This window comes from Lathyrus oleraceus, chromosome 5 (assembly GCF_024323335.1).
Source record: "Lathyrus oleraceus cultivar Zhongwan6 chromosome 5, CAAS_Psat_ZW6_1.0, whole genome shotgun sequence".
Lineage (NCBI taxonomy): Eukaryota > Viridiplantae > Streptophyta > Magnoliopsida > Fabales > Fabaceae > Lathyrus > Lathyrus oleraceus.
In genome coordinates, this window is record NC_066583.1 from 486,683,956 (window position 1) to 486,703,973 (window position 20,018).

Consider the following 20,018-nt stretch of genomic DNA (forward strand, 5'->3'; position numbering starts at 1 on the left):
CTGCCACCTCAATTAATGAGGGAGATCAAGTGGTCCACGTTTTTTTGATTTTTTTATTTTAATTTTTATTCCTTTGATTTTCATTAATTCATATTAAATTTAATATTGATCCAAAAAATATGAGAGTTTCACCAAAAAAAATTCTCCAAGGTCCTTTGACCTTGTTTGACCTATGATAAATCTCATGGTCATTTCTTTGGTGTTTTGATGAGGTTTTAGGAAATTGACCAACCATATTTAAATATAATGCATTATTTTAATACTTTTAATTGATTAAATGCCAAATGAATTGTGTAGAGCCATTTTGATTGACATTGAAACTTTCAATTCTATCTTTCCAATAATCAAATTTTTCTCCATCAAAGATTAAAGGTTTAGCATTGTAACTATCTCTTTCATTGGTGTTGGCCATAGTGTTTTTCTCACGCTGGATCTCTCCTCATTGTTAAGTGTTTGATTAGAAAATCAATAACAGAGCCAAAGCTCTGATACCAATTGAAGGTAGAGAAAAACAAGAAGGGGGTTTGAATTGTTTTGGAAAATAAAACTTTTTAAGAATTTAAACACACGCAAAATAAAAGGAGGTTAACACAGAATTTTATACTGGTTCGCTTGAAATTCAAAGTTACTCCAGTCCACCCGGCCAAGGTGATTTCGCCTACAAAAAGGACTTAATCCACTAATCTTGAAAGATTACATAAACAACCGTCTAAGAGAGAATAATCCCTTAGCCCTCTCAAGTATTCAGACTTCACAGAGTCACTTGAGGAAATATCTTAGTAATGATATAATTAGTAATGCACAGTGCTTCTAACAATTAGCAAATATTACAAAAATATAAGAACAAGAGTTTTTCACGTAAGAGCAGCAGCTCGTGAGAGAGTGAAAGAAGGTAATTGAGGAATTATATTCTTGTGTGTCTCAGGTGTGTATCTTGTGAAGCGTTCCATCCCGTTTTATAGGAGAAGGAGGAGACCGCTGGGTGAGTTAATGACAAAATCTTGGACATTGAAGAGTGATTAAAGTCGTTACTCTCCTTGTTCTTTCCAAAGCAGTGTTGGGCGTGTCATAACTACCTTCTAAAAATAGTTTCTTTCTATAAGTAAATATCTTCAAGGTTACGTTTTCCTGAGTCAGCGAATCCTGTAGTCAGAGTCTTTGTTTAGCAATATTCGTCTTCAGAGGATGCTTGTATCTGACTTTATCAGAGTTTCTCTTTATTTGACTTCTTCAGATCGTGCGTCTTCAGAGTCTGGATTCATTCTTCTCTTTCAGAGTTTTTGACTTCTTCCGTTTTGCTAGTGCCTGCGTTGGATCAGAGTCAGAGCCTTCTGATCACGTATCTTCTGAGTTTCATCTAACGCTGGATTCTGTATCTGATGATTATCTATCTGATTTTTTGATCAGAGTCCTGCACACTTAGAGAAAATTCCGTTAGGGTACCATTTTTGTTTCATCCTTTGTTATCATCAAAATCTTAGAGATACATTGTAGAACCAACTTTGTTCTTACAAGGCATAGCATTCTAGTTAGTGAGATTGTAAGTCTCCCCTCTTTCATGGTATTGTGTGGAAACTTGGCCTTTTTTCCTTCCTTTGAAAGATGTCTTGGTTCAAGGATCCATGCTTGTGATAAGTGGGTTAAGTGTTCTCCAAATAATGACTTAAACAAAAAAGTAAAAGCAAAAGAAATACTAACATCTAACTCATTAACAACTAACATTTAATTTCAAGTCATTTACTTTTAATGCAGTTTATTTTTTAAGCCTTATTCATTTGACATTATTCATACCATTCTAATTATTTATGTTAATATCATTTTCACTTTGTCCACTTGGACCATATTTTGTGATATACTTTGTTTATATTGTGTTTTTTGTGACCATTAAGTAATAAATAATTCGATACAAGTACCAAAATTATTGGCCTCTAGGGCTTACACCAACAATCTCCCACTAGCACTAGAGCCAATCAGGCATAACCCTAATGCCCATTGATCTAGTATGGCCATCATGCTTCTGCTGCGCAAGAGGCTTTGTTAGTGGGTCAGCAATATTATCAAGTGTTGGTACTCTACATATTTTCACATTTCCTCTATCTATTATCTCTCGAATGAGGTGATAACGCCTAAGTATGTGTTTGGATCGTTGGTGAGATCTAGGTTCCCTAGCTTGTGCGATAGCACCATTGTTATCACAATAGAGACCAATGGGATCCACAATGCCAGGAACTATGCCAAGTTCACTAAGGAACTTCTGATCCAAACAACTTCCTTTGTTGCACTTAAGGCAGCAATATACTCGGCCTCGATTGTAGAATCAGCAACTATATCTTGCTTTGAACTTTTCTAGCTCACAGCGCCACCATTTAAGCAAAACACATAACCATTGGAACCATTCATATTAAAGCGTCTCAGCACTTTGTCTATGTACTCTGACTTAGGCCAAGCATTTTGTGATCTATCTATATAGATCCTGATTCCTAATTTATAGGCTGCTTCACCTAGGTCCTTCATAGAAAAGCATTTCCCCAACCAAGACTTTACTTGTGGCAGGGTAGGGATTCCAATGAGTAATATGTCATCTACATATAATACCAGGAACACGATCATGCTCCCACTAACCTTCTTGTAGACACAAGGCTCATCTTCGTTCTTGATGAATCCATATTGTTTTACTGTTTCATCAGAACGAAGATTCCATGAGTAGGTCACAGGCTCATCTTGATCCATGAGTAATACATCACCTTGATCTGTTATGAGATATCCATATCTCTCAAGTAGGTGACGTATCCTGCTTGACCTACGTTGGTCTTGTTCTACTTGAGCAGGTTGCTCTTTACACAACTATTTGTGTTTCCTGCTCTAATTCCTCCATATGTGTATCAATGCCTTGTGATTCTTGAATTTCTTCAAGCTCTACTTTCCTCCCACTGATTCCTTTGGAATTAAAATCCTTTTCTAGGAAAACTCCAGTTCGAGCGATAAACACTTTACCCTCTAAAGGATTGTAGAAGTAGTACCCTCTTGTTTCTTTAGGATACCCCACAAATAAGCATTTGTCAGATTTGGGCTCAAGCTTAGTTGAAATTTGTCGTTTCACATAAACTTCGCAACCCCAAATCTTCATGTAAGACATATGTGGTTTCTTACCACTCCATATCTCATATGGTGTCTTCTCAACCTTTTTGGATGGAACACGGTTAAGCGTGTAAGCTGCTGTCAATAGTGCATGTCCTCAAAAGGAGTTTGGAAGATCGTCGTGACTCATCATGGATCGGACCATGTCTAACAGGGTTCGATTTGTTCTCTCAGATACACCATTCCATTGGGGTGTTCTAGGAGGAGTGAATTGGGATAGGATCCCACACTCTTTCAGATGGTCATCAAACTCTAGGCTTAAATACTCACCACCTCGATCTGATCGAAGAGTTTTAATATTCTTACCTAGTTGGTTTTGTACTTCATTCTTGAATTCCTTGAACTCTTCAAAGGACTATGATTTGTATTTCATTAAATACACATAACCATATCTACTGAAATCATCAGTAAATGTGATGAAGTACTGAAAACCTCCTCTGGCTGGCATGTTCAGTGGTCTACATACATCAGTATGTATGAGGGCCAAAAGATCATTATCTCTTTCACCTTTTCCTGTGAATGGAGACTTTGTCATCTTTCCAATTAAACAAGATCTGCATGTCTCATATGATTCATAATCAGAAGAGTCCAACAGTCCATCTTTATGGAGTTTGGAAATGTGTTTCTCATTTATGTGGCCTAATCGACAATGCCAAAGGTAAGTTGGATTTAACTCATTAGGTTTCATCCTTTTAGTATTAATGTTATAAATAGGCATTTCAAGATCAAGTACATATAGTCCATTGTTCATTTGTGCAGTAGCATAGAATATATCATTCAAATAAATTGAACAACAATTGTTCTTTATTATAAATGAAAAACCAAACTTGTCCAAACAAGAAACGGAAATAATATTCCTGCTAATTGCAGGTACATAATAACAGTTCTCTAACTGAATTATTAAACCACTAGGTAAGGTCAATACATAAGTTCCTACGGCTAAAGCAGCAACCTTTGCTCCATATCCAACTCGTAGGTCGACTTCACCTTTTGCCAAATCCCTACTCCCTTTTAGTCCCTGCACATTTGTACAAATGTGAGAACCGCATCCAGTATCTAATACCCATGATGCAGAAGTAGATAAATTAATTTCAATAACAAAAATACCTGAAGTTGAAGTCTCTACTCCATTCTTCTTATCTTCCAGGTACTTTGGGCAGTTTCTCTTCCAGTGTCCGGTCTTACCGCAATGGAAGCAAGTGCCTTCTTTTGCTATGCCTCCACTAGGCTTTAAAGCAGCAACGGTGGGTTTGGGTTTGGAAACTTCCTTGCCTTTCCCTTTATCACCCTGCTTAGTGGGCCTTTTGTTCTATCTCTTTCCATTTCCGATCATCAGAATGGACTTCCCTTTTGACTTCAGATTCTGCTCGGCAGTTCTTAACATGGCGAGCAGTTCAGGAAGCAATTTGTCCATATCATTCATATTGAAATTTAGGACAAATTGACTGAACCCATCTGGCAACGATTGCAAGATCAAGTCAGTCGTAAGTTCCTTTTCGAAGGGAAAACCCAATCTCTCAAGGTTTTCCAGGGGTTCGATCATATCGAACGCTGACATGTTCTCATGTTGCTTTTGTAATTCTGAGTTCATGGTAGCTAGCATGAGACAAGCAGTTTCATTGGCATCATCGACATGTTTCTTATAAGCATCTCTTTCTGCCTTAGGTGCAGAACTAGGAGGTTCCTCTTCAGGAACAGGTGTCTCCAAGACATACAGCTTTTTATCATGTTTGAGGACAATCCTCAGGTTTCGGTGCCAATCCAGAAAATTTGTCCCAGACAATTTTTCCTTATCAAGGATTGATTGCAGGATGTTGTTAGAGGTGTTTGCTGTCATGGTAATCTACATAAGGATTAATGAAAATATAAGTATCATTGACATATTTAATTAGGCCTTTAATCAAATATGCTCCCACTATTTTACTCAAAACAAATGACCCTCATCATTTGATTCGAAAAATCCCGTTGGAAGATTTTCTAGTGGGTCGAGATCCATATTTCACTTCGTTCTAAGTCCGCGTAGGCGGATTACACAAAACTAGGTTATTTAGGTAGGAACTCCTTCCAATTGTATCTCATACAACTCTCGAAAATTTCAGTTGGCTGAATAACTCCTTATTCCAATCCATCATATGGATCATTCCCAACTCTTGCTTCTAAACATATATAATGTTATTATAATTAGTTAAGTTTGACCCATTGTTTTAACAATTAGATATTACAATTATCCCATCGCACCTTACTAATATAGAACATGCACTTCGCATAGGCGAAACCTACATTATCCATTACTAGTCTTGATGAGTGTTAAAACTTGGAAAGCATAAACTTAATATTTAATTTGAGGGAATTGCAATTTTTCTGATCTCACCGGCTTGTTTATCATATAAACCGTCTCTCACATGCATCAACATACATTCACATGCATCAACATACATACATACATAATGAAACAGTTATGGCCCCTAGCGCAATTGTTCTCCCAAGCCAATGAGAGAACCTAAGCTAACCTAACAACGATCTAAGCTTCTCCAAGCAACATCTTCAAGGTTGTCCCCCTTTGGCATTAACTTCTTTGCTTTCTTCATATCATTACATTACATAAAAGAAACTCGTTTTACATACGAGGGAGTGAGATGAGAAAAGAAGTTACATTTGGGAGATTAAGAGAGAGGCACGACACGCAGGTCATATTTTAAAACCCAAAACAAAATAAAGGAAAACTAAGGCCATAACCGATCACCACAAGACAATAATAAAAAATTTATTATTATTATTAATTCCTTTAATTAATTAAGATCAAATTAAATCTCGACGACCGATCACACTACGCAAAGCCGAAATTTTAATGAATAACTCATTTAAAATCGACGTCATTTTTCGTATCAACACTTGATACTTTTAAAGCACTGAGTTAGCCGAACGGGTGAATTTTTTCTTGCGTTACCCGGTTAACCATATGCGTTAACCGGTTAACACGGTTTGAAATCTGTTCAAAATTTGCTTTCTGTCTTGCATTAACCGGTTAACCAAATACGTTAATCGGTTAACACTATTTGAAAATCTCTTGGAAAACTGTTTTCCGTCTTGCGTTAACCGGTTAACCAAATGCGTTAACCGGTTAACACTTGTAGCACCTCAAATTTGCACCCCCCATTTGTACATCCATTTCATTTTTAGGTCATTGTCATTGCATAGTACATTGCATCAGTCAAGACTGGTTAGGAGGATTCATCTGTGCAAGAGAGCAAGGGTTTTTCCCTGAGATAAAGGCCTTATGGTTGTTCTAAATAGTTTGTGTGAATCAAGGATCATTTTGAAGCAACTTGACCAAAGGCTAGAGGCTCAAAAGTCATCAGTACATGTTCAAGTCATCTGAGGCCCACAAAAGTCAACTGAAAGTCAACTGAGGGCTAAGAGGTGGAGAAATGGTTTGAGACACTTCATTCATGTCCAAAAGAGGTTTATTCATCATGTCAAACATCTACCTTGAAGATCTTGAAGCCAGATCAAAAGTTTCCCATAATGGAAAGTGACCTGTAATTTCAAGTTTCCAAAAATGGCAAGTTTATTTTCATTTTTTCTTTCCTTTTGATTTATCTTGTTCCGACCTCAAAAGTGACTAACCTCCTGATCTCATTGATGACAATTCGGTTACACCTCTGTATGACTTCGACAATCCGATCTATCATACTGAAGAAGAAGGCGAAGAACATTGTGATCTGCTGGAATTAGCCAGGTTGTTGAAACAAGAGGAGAAGGTGATTCAACCGCACAAGGAGCGATTCAAGATTGTTAATCCAGGCACCGCCGAGGTCAGAAAGGAAGTGAAAGTTGGGGCCGCATCAGAGGCAAATGTCAAGAGCAGAATGGTAGCACTGTTGAAAGAGTATGTCGATATCTTCGCCCGGTCTTATCAAAATATGCCAGGGTGGAATACCGATGTCATGGCGCACGAGCTACCATTGAGAGAAGACTGTCCTCCAGTGAAGCGGAAGCCGGTGTTGAAAAAGGATGAGAAGGTGAGAACGTGTGTGGACTACCAAGATTGAACAGAGCTAGTCCGAAAGGTGAATTCCTGGTACTTCACATTGATGTATTAGTTGATAATACAGCTCAGTTCTCGGTGTTTTCCTTCATGGATGGCTTTGCTGGCTGTAGTTAGATCAAAATGTCGCCAGATGATATGGAGAAAACAACGTCCATCATACCATGGGGCACCTTCTTGTTATAAGGTGATGTCGTTCAGTCTCAAGAGCGCCGGTGCCATGTATCAAAGAGCCATGGTGACTTTGTTTCATGATATGATTCATCGTGGAATCAAATGCTATGATGATGACACAACAGCAAAGTCCCAAACAGGAGAGGGGCATCCGGTGGACTTGGTCAGGTTGTTGGACCGATTGAGACAACTCAGACTGAGGTTGAATCCGAATCAGTGCACTTGTGGAGTGCTGTCCGGTAAAATGCTGAGGCTTATTGTGAGCGGATAAGAGGAATCGAGGCCGATCCTGCTAAAAAAAAGGGAAAAAAAAAAGAAAGAAAAGGAAAAGCAATACAAAGAAATGCCTGAATCGAGAATAGAAAAGAAGGTTTGTGGTTTCTTAGATAGATTGAATTGCATTTCACGGTTCATATCTCATCTGACAGCCACGTGGGAACCCATTCAAAAAAAAGAAGAGCAAACGGTCAGGTGGATAATGATTGCCAAGGGACATTGAAAGATAAAAGAATATTCGCAGGAGCCTCTGATTCTGATGCCTCCCGGTGGAGAGACGGTCATCCTCGAGGGGTCTATGAGGTGTGTACTGGGTCAGCATGACTAGTCTGGTCGAAAAGAGCATGCAATTTACCTTAGCAAAAAGTTTACCGATTGTGAAACAATACATTCACTGCTCGAGAAAACTTGCTGTACTTTGGCATAGGCTGCTCGCCGACTGAGACAGTATATGCTGGTTCATACCACTTTGTGGATTTCCAAGATGGATCTTATCAAGTAGACAAGTGAAAAGCCAGCATTGACCGGACGAGTTGCGAGATGGTAAATAATTTCGACTGATGTTGATATACAGTATACCTCTCAGAGGGCGATCAAGGGGAGTGTATTGTCCGATTACCTCGCCCAGCAACCCATTGAGGGTTATCAACCGAGGAAGTTTGAGTTCCCTGATGAGGACATCGAGGTGTTCAAATCGAAAGATTGCGAGGAACCGATCCCGGAGGAGGGGCCTGACCCTGAATCCGAACGGATTCTGATGTTTGATGGGGTTGTCAATATGAATGGTAGTGGGGTTGGTACCGTTTTGGTTACGCCGAAAGGATCCCACGTTCCTTTTGTTGCCCGGTTAGCATTTGAATGTACCAACAATGGTGGCTGAGTACGAAGCTGGTATCCTGAGTATCGAACCTCGGTGCATGTGTCTACTGGGGCAACGCCGCTCTCGCTCGTGTATGGGATAGAAGTGGTATTACTTACTGAGGTCTAGATCCCATTGTGGAGAGTCCTGATGGATGAGAAATTAGAAAGGCCGAGTGGATAAGGACTCGGTATGAAGGGAGCCCGATTGAGGAAAAAAGGCTGGCAGTTATTTGTCATGGGGTAGTTGTACCCAGTGCATGAAACGGGCTCTTAACCGAAAGTTGCGACCTCGTGCATCCCCCGTAGGAGAGGTGGTGTTGAAAAGGATCCTTCCTCCTCAACGATCGTAGGGGCAAGTGGACACACAATTATGAATGCCCATTCGTGGTCAAGAAGGCGTTCTCTGGCAGAGCCTTGTTGTTGACGACCATGGATGGCGACGATTTTCCATCCCCTGTGAATGCGGACGCAGTTAAAAAATATTTCGTAAGAGAGACCCGCTGGACGAAAAGAATAAAAGAGTCCAGGCAAAAATGGGCATCCCGGCGAACCAAAGAAAAAAAAAAGGTTCGGGCAAAAATTAGGGATAAAAAAAAATGTACACCCGGCAAGTCGAAAACCCCACAAGGGCGGCTTGGGCAAAAAAGGGTATCCCGGTGGACTGAAAACCTGAAAGGGCGGTCCAGGAAAAAGAGGGATTGAAACGAATAACTGCGTCCAGCATGATCGTTTGTGTTTTGGTTAAGACACGTGGGTGATTCCCGACAGAGATCAGTCAGAAGCGTCTCCTTCAGAAGGCAGAAAGTGCGGAAAGTCTTGAGGACATATGGGGTGTAACCGAGTTGGAACTCGATGAGATCACGGTTTCACATTGCCATTAGGATAGATTTTTCCTTTTGTGCGCAATCACCTCTTTTCAGGGATTGCTTCCTGTGTGTTGCTCGGTGCTGAGCCACTTTTTTTCAGTCAATAAATGCATGTTCAGTCAAATAATGTTGTTTTTGTCTTCATTACCGCTTTGATTGCGAAAACATCCGTTTATTTTTTATAAGAATATTTGCATTTTGAAACATAGAGGTCCCTTCCGATGCATGCTTATAAGATTGAAATCTGGAAATCTTGTTCAGAAGTTTGAGTGACCTAGGTGTTGAAATGTTGGCACGCCTGGGGCACGCTTTTATCTAACGATCTCTTGTGCAGGTGCTGTTAGATATCTTCATTCACTTGCAGGTTGTGATATGAAGCCTTTTGACAAAAGATCCCCGCAGAGTCCAATCAAGGGCAAAGAACGGTGAAAAGACGGCGAAAGAAGGACGACGATCCTAGAGGGTAATCAAGAAGACTCTTCAAAGTCTGAAGATTAGAGAGTTAGCCCGGATCTGAGGAGATCATTCGTCTCAAAGCAAAGAAAAGACGAGAATACTAGGTGATGAATCAGAAAAGACCGGATGAGTCTGGGAGTCCTCAAAAGTGGAAAGTTGACATTGCGGTTAGATGATGAGTGTCGGTGTTCGACGAATCGACGGGTGTTCCGTGTCAAATAGGCCGTATCTCCCCTAGTGGATTTGTGAGTGTTATCTCCACAGCAGATGCGAGATCGGTGTCTCCTCAGCAAGCCTGAAGGTTGCCATATCCCCAGCGGAGGTGTCTGTGGGTAGGTTGTTTCTCAGCAATCAGGTTCGAAATGCCTTTCCCCCAGCAGGGTGGAGAAATGTTTTTCCCCAGTAGGGTTGAAGATGTTTTTCAGCCAGGTCGGCAGGTGGCCTTTTTCCCAGCGGGTCTGAAGACTGTTAGTTCCCCACTGAGCCTGAAAGTTTGCTATATCCCCAGCAGAGGTATCTGTAAGTAGTCTGTTCCTCAACAGTCGGGTATGAAGTACTGTAATCCTCAGCAGGGTCGTGAATGCCTTTCCCCAGCAGGGTTGTGATTGTTTTCCAAGTCTGAAGTGGGCAGTCTTCCCCAGCGGAGGTTTGTGTTGATGGTTTTCCCCAGCGAAGTCCCCAAGCGGATCGGGTTCGGTGAAAATTACCCCCAATAGAGATAAGCATTGTTTGCTTCCCTTAGCAGGGTAGTCCCCGAGCAGATAGGGTTCGGTGGAGATCATCCCCAGCAAGGGTTATCTTTCCCCAGCAGGGTGGAAATTGAAGTGGTAATGAAATCCTCAGCAGAGTTCCTCGAGCTCCCCGGTGTTGTCCCTGGAGGGGACGTGTTTTTATGCATTCATCATTTAGATAAGCATGACATATTGCATCATTAGTGCGTAGCATTTCCATGATTATGGAGCATTGCGTTGGGAAAAAACTCATGCATCAGCATAGCAAACATAAATTAGCCCTAAGCCGGGGTTACCATCCGAGAATGGGATCAAGTGGTAGGTGTATATGTTATTCAGAAAGGTTTAGCATCGCAACGATTGGGTCATTGGGTCGATGTCAGAATTGGTTTCCCCAGCATGATTGAGAGGTTGGTGTTTTCCCAACAAGTGACTCCTTAGTTGAGTGGGTATCCCCAACAATGCTACTCCCCACAAAATTGGTAGCATCTTGCAAGCTTGGATCAATTCCCTAGCAGAGGTGGATCATTGTTTGACATCTGTACGGCACATTTGCTACAGTTGCTAATCCCCTAGAGAGGTTTATTTCCTCACCCATCAGTGAAAGGAAAGCTTGACTCCCCAGTGTAGTCTCCGGCAAGTGCTTGGCCTTGTCCTGACATATGTAGAGGTCATCCTTGTGATACCAGTAAGTGTCGTGTTGATCCCCGCGTGGAACCTTCCTTTTTGGTGTCTGTAGACATCATCTTTCGATGTTCGTATCATTCTTTCTCTTCCCAGTCATCCGTTGATGTCTGGTCACCTCTCCGTTGGTGTCGGTAAACGTCAAGTTTCTCCCATTCGTCCAATGACGTATGGTTGAGTCTTCCCATTCATCTGTTGATGTCTGGTCACCTCTCCGTTGGTGTCGGTAAACGTCGAGTTTCTCCCATTCGTTCGTTGACGTATGGTTGAGTCTTCCCATTCATTTGTTGATGTTTGGTCACCTCTCCGTTGGTGTCGGTAAACGTTGAGTTTTTCCCATTCGTCTGTTGACGTCTGGTTGTATCTTTTTCCATTAATCCGTTGATGTCTGGTCACCTCTCCATTGGTGTCGGTAAACGTCGAGTTTCTCCCATTCATCCGTTGATGTCTGGTTGAGTCTTTCCATTCATCCGTTGATGTCTGGTCACCTCTCTGTTGGTGTCGGTAAACGTCGAGTTTTTCCCATTCGTCCGTTGACATCTGGTTGTATCTTTTCCCATTCATCCGTTGATGTCTGGTCACCTCTCTGTTGGTGTCGGTAAACGTCGAGTTTTTCCCATTCGTCCGTTGACGTCTGGTTGTATCCTTTTCCATTCATCCGTTGATGTCTGGTCACCTCTCCGTTGGTATCGATAAACGTCGAGTTTTTCCCATTCGTCCGTTGACGTCTGGTTGTATCTTTTCCCATTCATCTGTGGATGTCTGGTTGAGCCTTTCCTATTCGTCCTTTGGCGTCTAGTCGTGATTTCTCTTCCCATTCATCATCTTTCGATGTCTGGTCGTGGTTCCTTTTTCTGATAAAAATCAAAATCCCCAGTGGAGTCGTCGGTAAACGTCTTGTCTGGTCCAGTGATAAAAATCCAAATACCTAGTGGAAACTGCCATTGGTGAACATTCTTTTCTTTGGTCATCCACCGCAGAGTGCAAATTTCTACGGTTCTTTGGTATTCAATCCCTGTTTACCTTGAAGGTCTGACAGCCGTTGCTCTCATCCGTTCAGGTTCCCAGTTGATTGAATAGGGGCAGCTGTAGCACCTCAAATTTGCACCCCCCATTTGTACATCCATTTCATTTTTAGGTCATTGTCATTGCATAGTACATTGCATCATTACATTGCATCAGTCAAGACTGGTTAGGAGGATTCATCTGTGCAAGAGAGCAAGGGTTTTTCCCTGAGATAAAGGCCCTATGGTTGTTCTAAAGAGTTTGTGTGAATCAAGGATCATTTTGAAGCAACTTGACCAAAGGCTAGAGGCTCAAAAGTCATTCGTACATGTTCAAGTCATCTGAGGCCCACAAAAGTCAACTGAAAGTCAACTAAGGGCTAGGAGGTGGAGAAATGGTTTGAGACACTTCATTCATGTCCAAAAGAGGTTTATTCATCATGTCAAACATCTACCTTGAAGATCTTGAAGCCAGATCAAAAGTTTCTCAGAATGGAAAGTGACCTGTAATTTCAAGTTTCCAAAAATGGCAAGTTTTTGGACCAACTTCAACTCAACTTTCCAACATCAAATAAGCTTCAAATGAAATTTTGTCCAACATGAAAGTTGAATATCTTTCTCTCCCATTTCCAAAAAGTCCAAGATCATGAATTTATGATGAATGGTTAAGGAGTTATGAATAAATCATGGCAAAGTGTGCTTGAAACTTCAAAAGGCCATATCTTTTGAACCAAGACTCCAATTTGAGTGCTCCTTTTTGCACAATTATCCTCATGACATGAATTTTCCAAATACCTCATCACATGGCATGAAATTTGAACATATGATCATTTGCTTATTCATGAAGTTTTTGGAGGAAAATTGTTAAAATCAAATTTGGTTGATCACATGCATATGATTCCAATTCCAATGTGTGCATGGGTTGATTTTGAGTGAATTTGGGCCCTTGGTGTGTACTGTTCACGTGGCCATCCCATGCATGAAGTGAAAATGCAAATTGGTGCATACACCTTACATCCTTCTAATCTCATTTAGCTTTGGCCTAATCATGATTTCAGGTTAATTAGCAGGACATATATAAGGTTAATTGTAACTGCATTGCTCATAACACACAGTTTCAGATCTAGAATTTGAGTTTTGATCCAAAATCTCTCTCACAAAGAACTTCAAAATTCCTCACATACACACTCATTTCCTTGCATAATTGTGGATCCTGGTGAAGTTTAGAGTGTGATTCAACGTGCATTTTGTGGATTTCTGCTCAAAATCGTGCATGCTATAAGCTTGAAGGTGTTGATGGCAATTTCAAATTAAGCTGGATCTACACGTTTCTGAGCCTCCAATTCTTCATCAATCATCACTACAAGTATCCTGGAGCTGATTTGGACCATTGCTGAGCCTTGTAGCACGCGTTTTCAACCTGCTGTTCTTCAAGAGGTCAAGTTTCGAACCTCATAATTCTCAAATTCATGTACATATTTGTGTAGATCTTGTGTTGCTAATAATTCTGGTAGAAATTTCATGAAAAATAGAGCATTATTGAGTGAGTTGTGTATGATTGAAGTTTTGTGCACAAATGTTATTTTGCTCGATTCTCTCTTGTTATGATGAATTAAGCTTAGTTGTTTGTTGATCCATGATCTCCATTGAAAGATCTTCATGTTGATGTACTTGTTTTTAAAATCTGGAAAATTTGTTCTTGGAGCTTCACTGTTCATCTTCATTTTCGCGAAGAAGATGAAGTTTCCAGGTTAGCGTCGGATTTGTGTTGGTCTAGCGACGGACTCTGGTTATTCCACGTTGGCCTTAGGGTTTTGTCCTTATTCGTCCACGCATTGCCTTGTAAGCGTCTCCATTGGTTCAGAATGTTTTGACCATTGCCACACAAGCGTTGACTGGCCACGCTGTTTAATGAAACGTAGCGTTTCATATAAGTGGCGCGCTCATTTTTGAATCCATACATGGATCGATTCCGGCCTGGCGCATATTTTCAAATTGCATTCATCTTTTTTGCTTTCCCTCCATATTTCACTTACATGCTTCATTTTGATTTTTATTTTTTTTCAACAGCTTTAAAAATCCATAACAAATTGAAAAATGACTCAAATCATTCCCAATTTTTTGCAAAATGATCCTCTATTTGTCTAGTTTTTTATGATGATGAATTTTGAAGTTGTGCATGGCTGGTTTTTGATTTGTATTAGAATGTGTGAACACATGTGCTTTTATGACCTTGCCTTGCTCTTTCTATTGTGAAATGCTTGTTTTTAATCCAAATGCCTTGAAATTTTGTATGATGTTTCTTGACATGTTAATGGATGTTTTAGGCTTGGTTTGGTATTTTTCTCATGTGCCAATTCTGTTTTACACACATGTTTGCATGGTGTGACAATTTGTGTCACACATTTGGTTGTCTTGCTTGTGCAATTTAATTTCCATATCAAATGACCTCTAATGCTTCTGATTTTTTGTGTGATGATCATGTCGGATGTGTTGGATGCTCATGAATTTTTCCAGAATGATTTGAATCATTTCTGTTTTGATTTGGAATTTTCATTCTTAATGATCAAATGTATGCCTTGAATTGGTCTTTGACCTCCTTTGCACATGAAATGAACTTGTTTATTGATTTTGGTTTGGTCCTTTTTAGGACATGCTCTTGATTGAATAAACATGCTTTGTGTTGAATATCAAGTTCTGTTTTGGCTTTTTGATCCACTTTTGACCCTAGGCTTTGACCTAGTGGTTTGGACTAACATTTGAGTTGTGAATTTCAGGTTCAAGTATGCATCTTCATGATTGATGTTGCTCCTTCATTTGATCTTGGTCATTTGTTGTTGTTGGCTAACATTTGTTTGTTTTGTAGGCTTTGAGGATGATTCACTTGTGTTTGCCTTGTGGCTTACTCATTGTGCATATTGGATTGTCTGTTTGTTGTTGACTGTTGTCTGAATTTTGTACTGATTGGTTTAGTTGTTTCCACAGGTACCTAAGTTGCTTTAAGTTCATTTGAACTTTGCTTTGCTTTACTTGTGGTTGGCATACCACTTAGGTAATGACCTCTAACTTCATGTAGTCTGGAAGACCTGTCATGTTATGTTGGCAGGCACCTGTCTGAAGCCCTCCTTAAGAGGCAATGTTTGTGGTTGTTTATATTTGTGCCTTGTACATATAAAGACCTCCTAAGTGAAGAGGCATTGGCAGATAGAAGGGATATGCAATCCATCCCCTGCTATTCAGTTGAGTCATTCATCCTGCTCACACCATGTGTTGATGCACTTTGAATACAAACCCAAGATCTTGTTGTGTCAGTCATGTGGAGAAGAGTTCCTTCATTCTGAACTCCCACACTTTCTATTTGATTCAAGCTCTCCCAGGCCAGGGATAAGAGCTATGAGGTCTTACCCTCATATCCATTTCATCTGCTTCACCCTAACTCTCAATGTTAGGGTTAAGAGCTAAAAACACCCCATTCCAGTGGCTTGTTTGTCGAGGTTGATTTGACCCCTTGACTAAAGCCTAGCCTTGTATGAGCCACTTGTTTGCATATAGTGTGTGTGCTTGCTCTATTGTGCTTGTGTTTGATGATGTGCTGTTTAGGATAGCTTGCTTCCTGTGCAAGTTAGGATAGAGACCTCAACATAGGGATCGTATGCATGACAACTCCTAGGCTCGAGTCGTAGTCTCCCTAGTAGTCTGTTATCTCCCTAGTCTCTGGTTAGGATAGAAGTTCTTTCCCTGTTAAGGGGAACTACGTCGCCCTGATCCTCATACCAGATGAGGTACGTAGGCAGGAGATGAGCAGATCTCTCCGGACGCCCTTTTTCTTTTTTAACCCTCTTGTGTGCTTGGAGTCTGACACAAGTCCAGCGATTGGCAGTCGGTTTCCTGTCTGTGTTTCTTTGTTTGGAGTCTGACGTAAGTCCAGCGATTGGCAGTCGGTTTCCCATGTGTGTTGGTTTGTTTGGAGTCTGATGTAAGTCCAGCGATTGGCATTCGGTTTCCTGTTTGTGTTTTGTTTGGCGTGTGTTAGCCGAGCTACGAGTGCTCTGATTCTTCTTTGGTTAGAGAAGATACGTATGCATAGGATGCGACATCCTAGCGAGCACATTCCCATGTCCCCGAACTACGTCGACTCTGATGTTTGTGTTTGACAAACTACGTAGGCCCAGGATGCGATATCCTGCCGAGTCCCGTTTCTTCCGTCTTTCATCTGTGTTTCTTTCCAGTGTTTGTGCGGTGTTTGAGCAGTTTCTAGCAACCTTTCTTCTACTCTTTCTGAGCGTGGATCCCGTCGAGTACGACGGATGCGTAGGGGTGCTAATACCTTCCCTTCGCATAACCGACTCCCGTACCCATCAATCTCTGGTCGTAAGACCATTTCCTTTCCAGGTTTACTTCGAGCGTTTCCTTTCCCTCCTTTGGGATAAATAACGCACGGTGGCGGCTCTGTGTTTTTTTCCCCGCCGGTTTTTCGCGTAATGCGACAACACTGTTTGAAAAAATTAAAATTTTTATTTCGTATTGCGTTAATCGGTTAACCATATGCGTTAACCGGTTAACACTGTTCCAAAAAGTGTTTAGAAAGCACAACTCTTGTGAAGTCATTACCCCAATCGCATAACTCTCTGACAACACAACCCTTGTGCCATCACTAACCCTGATGCACCAATTTCAGACCGTCAAACACATCTCGATTGTTGATTCAGTATGATTGATCAACACGTCATTGCTTCACCATACTACTGTCGGATCAAGAAGTAAATGACCATTGATCGCTCAAAGGAAAACAACCATTGATGTTTGAATGAACGAAACGAGAACAATGTATCATATATAATGTATTTTGCATCAGGATTACATATATCATATATATAACTTGATAGATCTCAATTTAATCTTTGATTCATTCTGTCTTTAATCATATTAATACAAAACAAAAACAGTTATCAGATTCATGGTTTCGTAAGTGGCTCTGATACCACTGAAGGAGAATTGTCATCCAAGGCGCAGCGAAATTTAAAAATTTCTCCATTTAGTGATCCTTACGAATGGGCATGATCAGTGATAGAATCGTTACCTCTTATGGTGATCACGAACGTTGAATGATGACAACGTCTCTACTCAGTCCACACGAACGGATTCCTTCAATCTCAGTGCTAGCTGGTACGAATGAAGGCTTTGAGTGTGAGAGAGAGAGAGGGAAACGAAATTCCAAGTCTTCACTTGAGTCTTAGTCTGAGTGACAATGCTTCTACCCAAGGGTTCTATTTATAGAACCACTTGTGTGGGCTTCAAGCTAAAACGCCCACTTAAGCGTGTGGTACCTTACCATATTTCGTATTCCACTTAAGTGCACCGTACCTTACGGTGTTCCTTAGTTACTCTATTTCTCATCTGTCATACCCCGATTTTGGTCCTAAATTTTTATGTTTGTTTGGCATGCTTGGCCTAACCTTACTTTGGTTTTATATGAGGATTGGTTTTTGATCCAAAGTCATGGTGTTGTGATTGTGGATACATCTATGGTCTGGGTCATCTGAACAACCAAGTTTCTTGTGTTTCTAGCCACTTGCCAGCCAAATTATTGGTTCATGGATACTATGTCAAAACCCTGACCTTATGGTCTCAGTTCATGGCCTTGTTCATGTGCATTATCAGTCATGTTCTTTTCAAAGTCAAACATTCAAGTCATAAGGCAAAAACAATTTGGGAACCAACTTCAAACCATTTGTTAATCCATTTCAATTTATTTCATGTCATTTTAAACCATTACATTTGATTCTACATAAGAAAATACAAGTCTTGACATTTTTTACCAATTGTTGACTTTGGTCAACAGTTGACTTTTTGGTCAACGTTGACCAAACTCAACCCAAATCCAAAAAACCTCAATTCCATTGATTCATTGTCCATTTACAAAGAAAATACAAAATTTGGCATTTTTGACCAACTGTTGACTTTGGTCAACAATTGACTTTTTGGTCAACTTTGACCAAAGTCAACCCAAAAAAAATTCACCCATAATTGTCCATTGAATTCCATTTACAAAGAAGATACAAAAAAAATGCATTTTTGACCAATTGTTGACTTTGGTCAACGGTTGACTTTGGTCAACGGTTGACTTTTTGGTCAACTTTGACCAAAGTCAACCCTCACTTGCTCTTGACTATCCAAACTTGCCCTGGCCCTTTGTTTCATTGTGTCATCAAATCTTCATGTTTGTTGATGATTTTCTTGATTACTTCATTTGCAAGTAAGTGACTTTGTGCACACCATGCTATTTGAACATCTTTGAATCAACGGTCATTAGCCTTGGTCTATCCCAAACCAGGTCCAAAGAGTTCTCTAACAATCCAACATAATACGTTGCTTATCACTCACATCTCGTACCAAGAATACAATACACCAAACCTTGAAAACAAATGACCTAGCCAAGAGACTCCACATATCAGCCAATAGGAGGAATTAATGGGAAATCTAATCTTTTCACAAATTCAGCTGCATCAAACACAAATGATAGTCAAAATAACATGGCACGGTCATCTATTCCTCAATCATTTCCTCCTTGTCCACCCTTTTCACAACATAGTCATGATGATTACCAATCCTTTCTCAACATGTCTTCTGCATTTTCAAGTCTGATTGTCTCTACCTTGCTGCAACACCCTGCAGCCCATGCTGCAGCAAGTTTTGCTGCTACATTTTGGCCCTATGCAAATGTAGAATCTTCAGCTGATTCTCCAGCTTGTTCTCAAGGGGGTTTTCCATCTAGACAAATTGGTTCACCTCCGAGTGTAGCAGCTATTGCTGCTGCTACGGTAGCTGCTGCAACTGCATGGTGGGCAGCTCATGGACTGCTTCCTTTGTGCGCTCCACTCCATACAGATTTTGCCTGTCCTCCTGCATCAGCAACTGTTGTTCCATCAATGAATATCAGCGAAGTTCCACCTAAGACAGAACAAGGAGATATTACACTACAAAATCCTCGTCTGCAAGATCATGTACTAGATCCAAAAGACTCAGAAGCTTTGCAAGCTCAACATTCAGCTTCTAAATCACCAGCATCCTGCCCAACAATCCAAAACAGTTCAGTGAAAAAAGCTACAGTTAAAGCATCAAGGTACAATAGCCTTATAAAACCAGTTCAGAGATGCTGCAAGGTATGACAACCAAGGTTTTAGTACATGAATATCCTACTACTACAACAGCCAACACACATGACAAACTCAGCTATTCAATAAGCAAAACCAAGGAATGTCTTACCTGCTGCAGGGACATTAGCCAAGTTGGAGTTTGGAGCAGTATACCACTCTAGATTCATCATATCATGGTATCCAAGTCATCCTAAGCCAGTTCTTGCTGCTGCAATGCCATAATAGGTACACATGCCAAATGAGATGATTTGCAACCAACATTGCTATGTTGCAAAAACACTCAAGCAAAGATAGACCAATACCATGCTCAGACTTACACCAGCATGTTGCAATGACAATTCTGCACAAATAACAAGCAAGTCAATGCTAGGCCTAGAGCAACATTAATATTGGAAAGAATCAATGACAGAATGACATTCAAATCCATATCACGCCAGGGAATCCAAGTCAAAACTTGGCAATTATTCTACAGCATGAGTGCCAAAGTGTTTTGTTTTTCTTGGATCAGTTGAAGCACACAACCTACAACAGTTGAAAGGGGCATCAGTCACAGGGCCTGCCAATGTTGTAGCCTGCACCAGAGCCATCATGAACCTCAAACCACAAACTCATGTCAATTACCA

At 40.6% G+C, this 20,018-nt stretch overlaps 1 protein-coding gene across 1 annotated transcript; it reads left to right on the forward strand.

The window, feature by feature from the left end:
• Positions 1–7,085: 7,085 nt before the first annotated feature.
• On the forward strand, positions 7,086–19,407 carry LOC127081484 (protein LATE ELONGATED HYPOCOTYL). The gene is made up of 2 exons (XM_051021738.1): positions 7,086–7,160; positions 18,673–19,407. Exons 1-2 carry the CDS (start codon positions 7,086–7,088, stop codon positions 19,405–19,407), a joined length of 810 nt encoding a protein of 269 aa, XP_050877695.1.
• The last annotated feature ends 611 nt before the right edge of the window (positions 19,408–20,018 follow it).

Excerpts from the sequence above, each read along its gene's own strand:
- LOC127081484 (XM_051021738.1), top strand. The coding sequence starts at position 7,086 with ATGGCGCACGAGCTACCATTGAGAGAAGACTGTCCTCCAGTGAAGCGG. Across the intron at positions 7,161-18,672 it reads TGTTGAAAAAGGATGAGAAG|CCAAGAGACTCCACATATCA; the intron begins GTGAGAACGTGT and ends CAAATGACCTAG.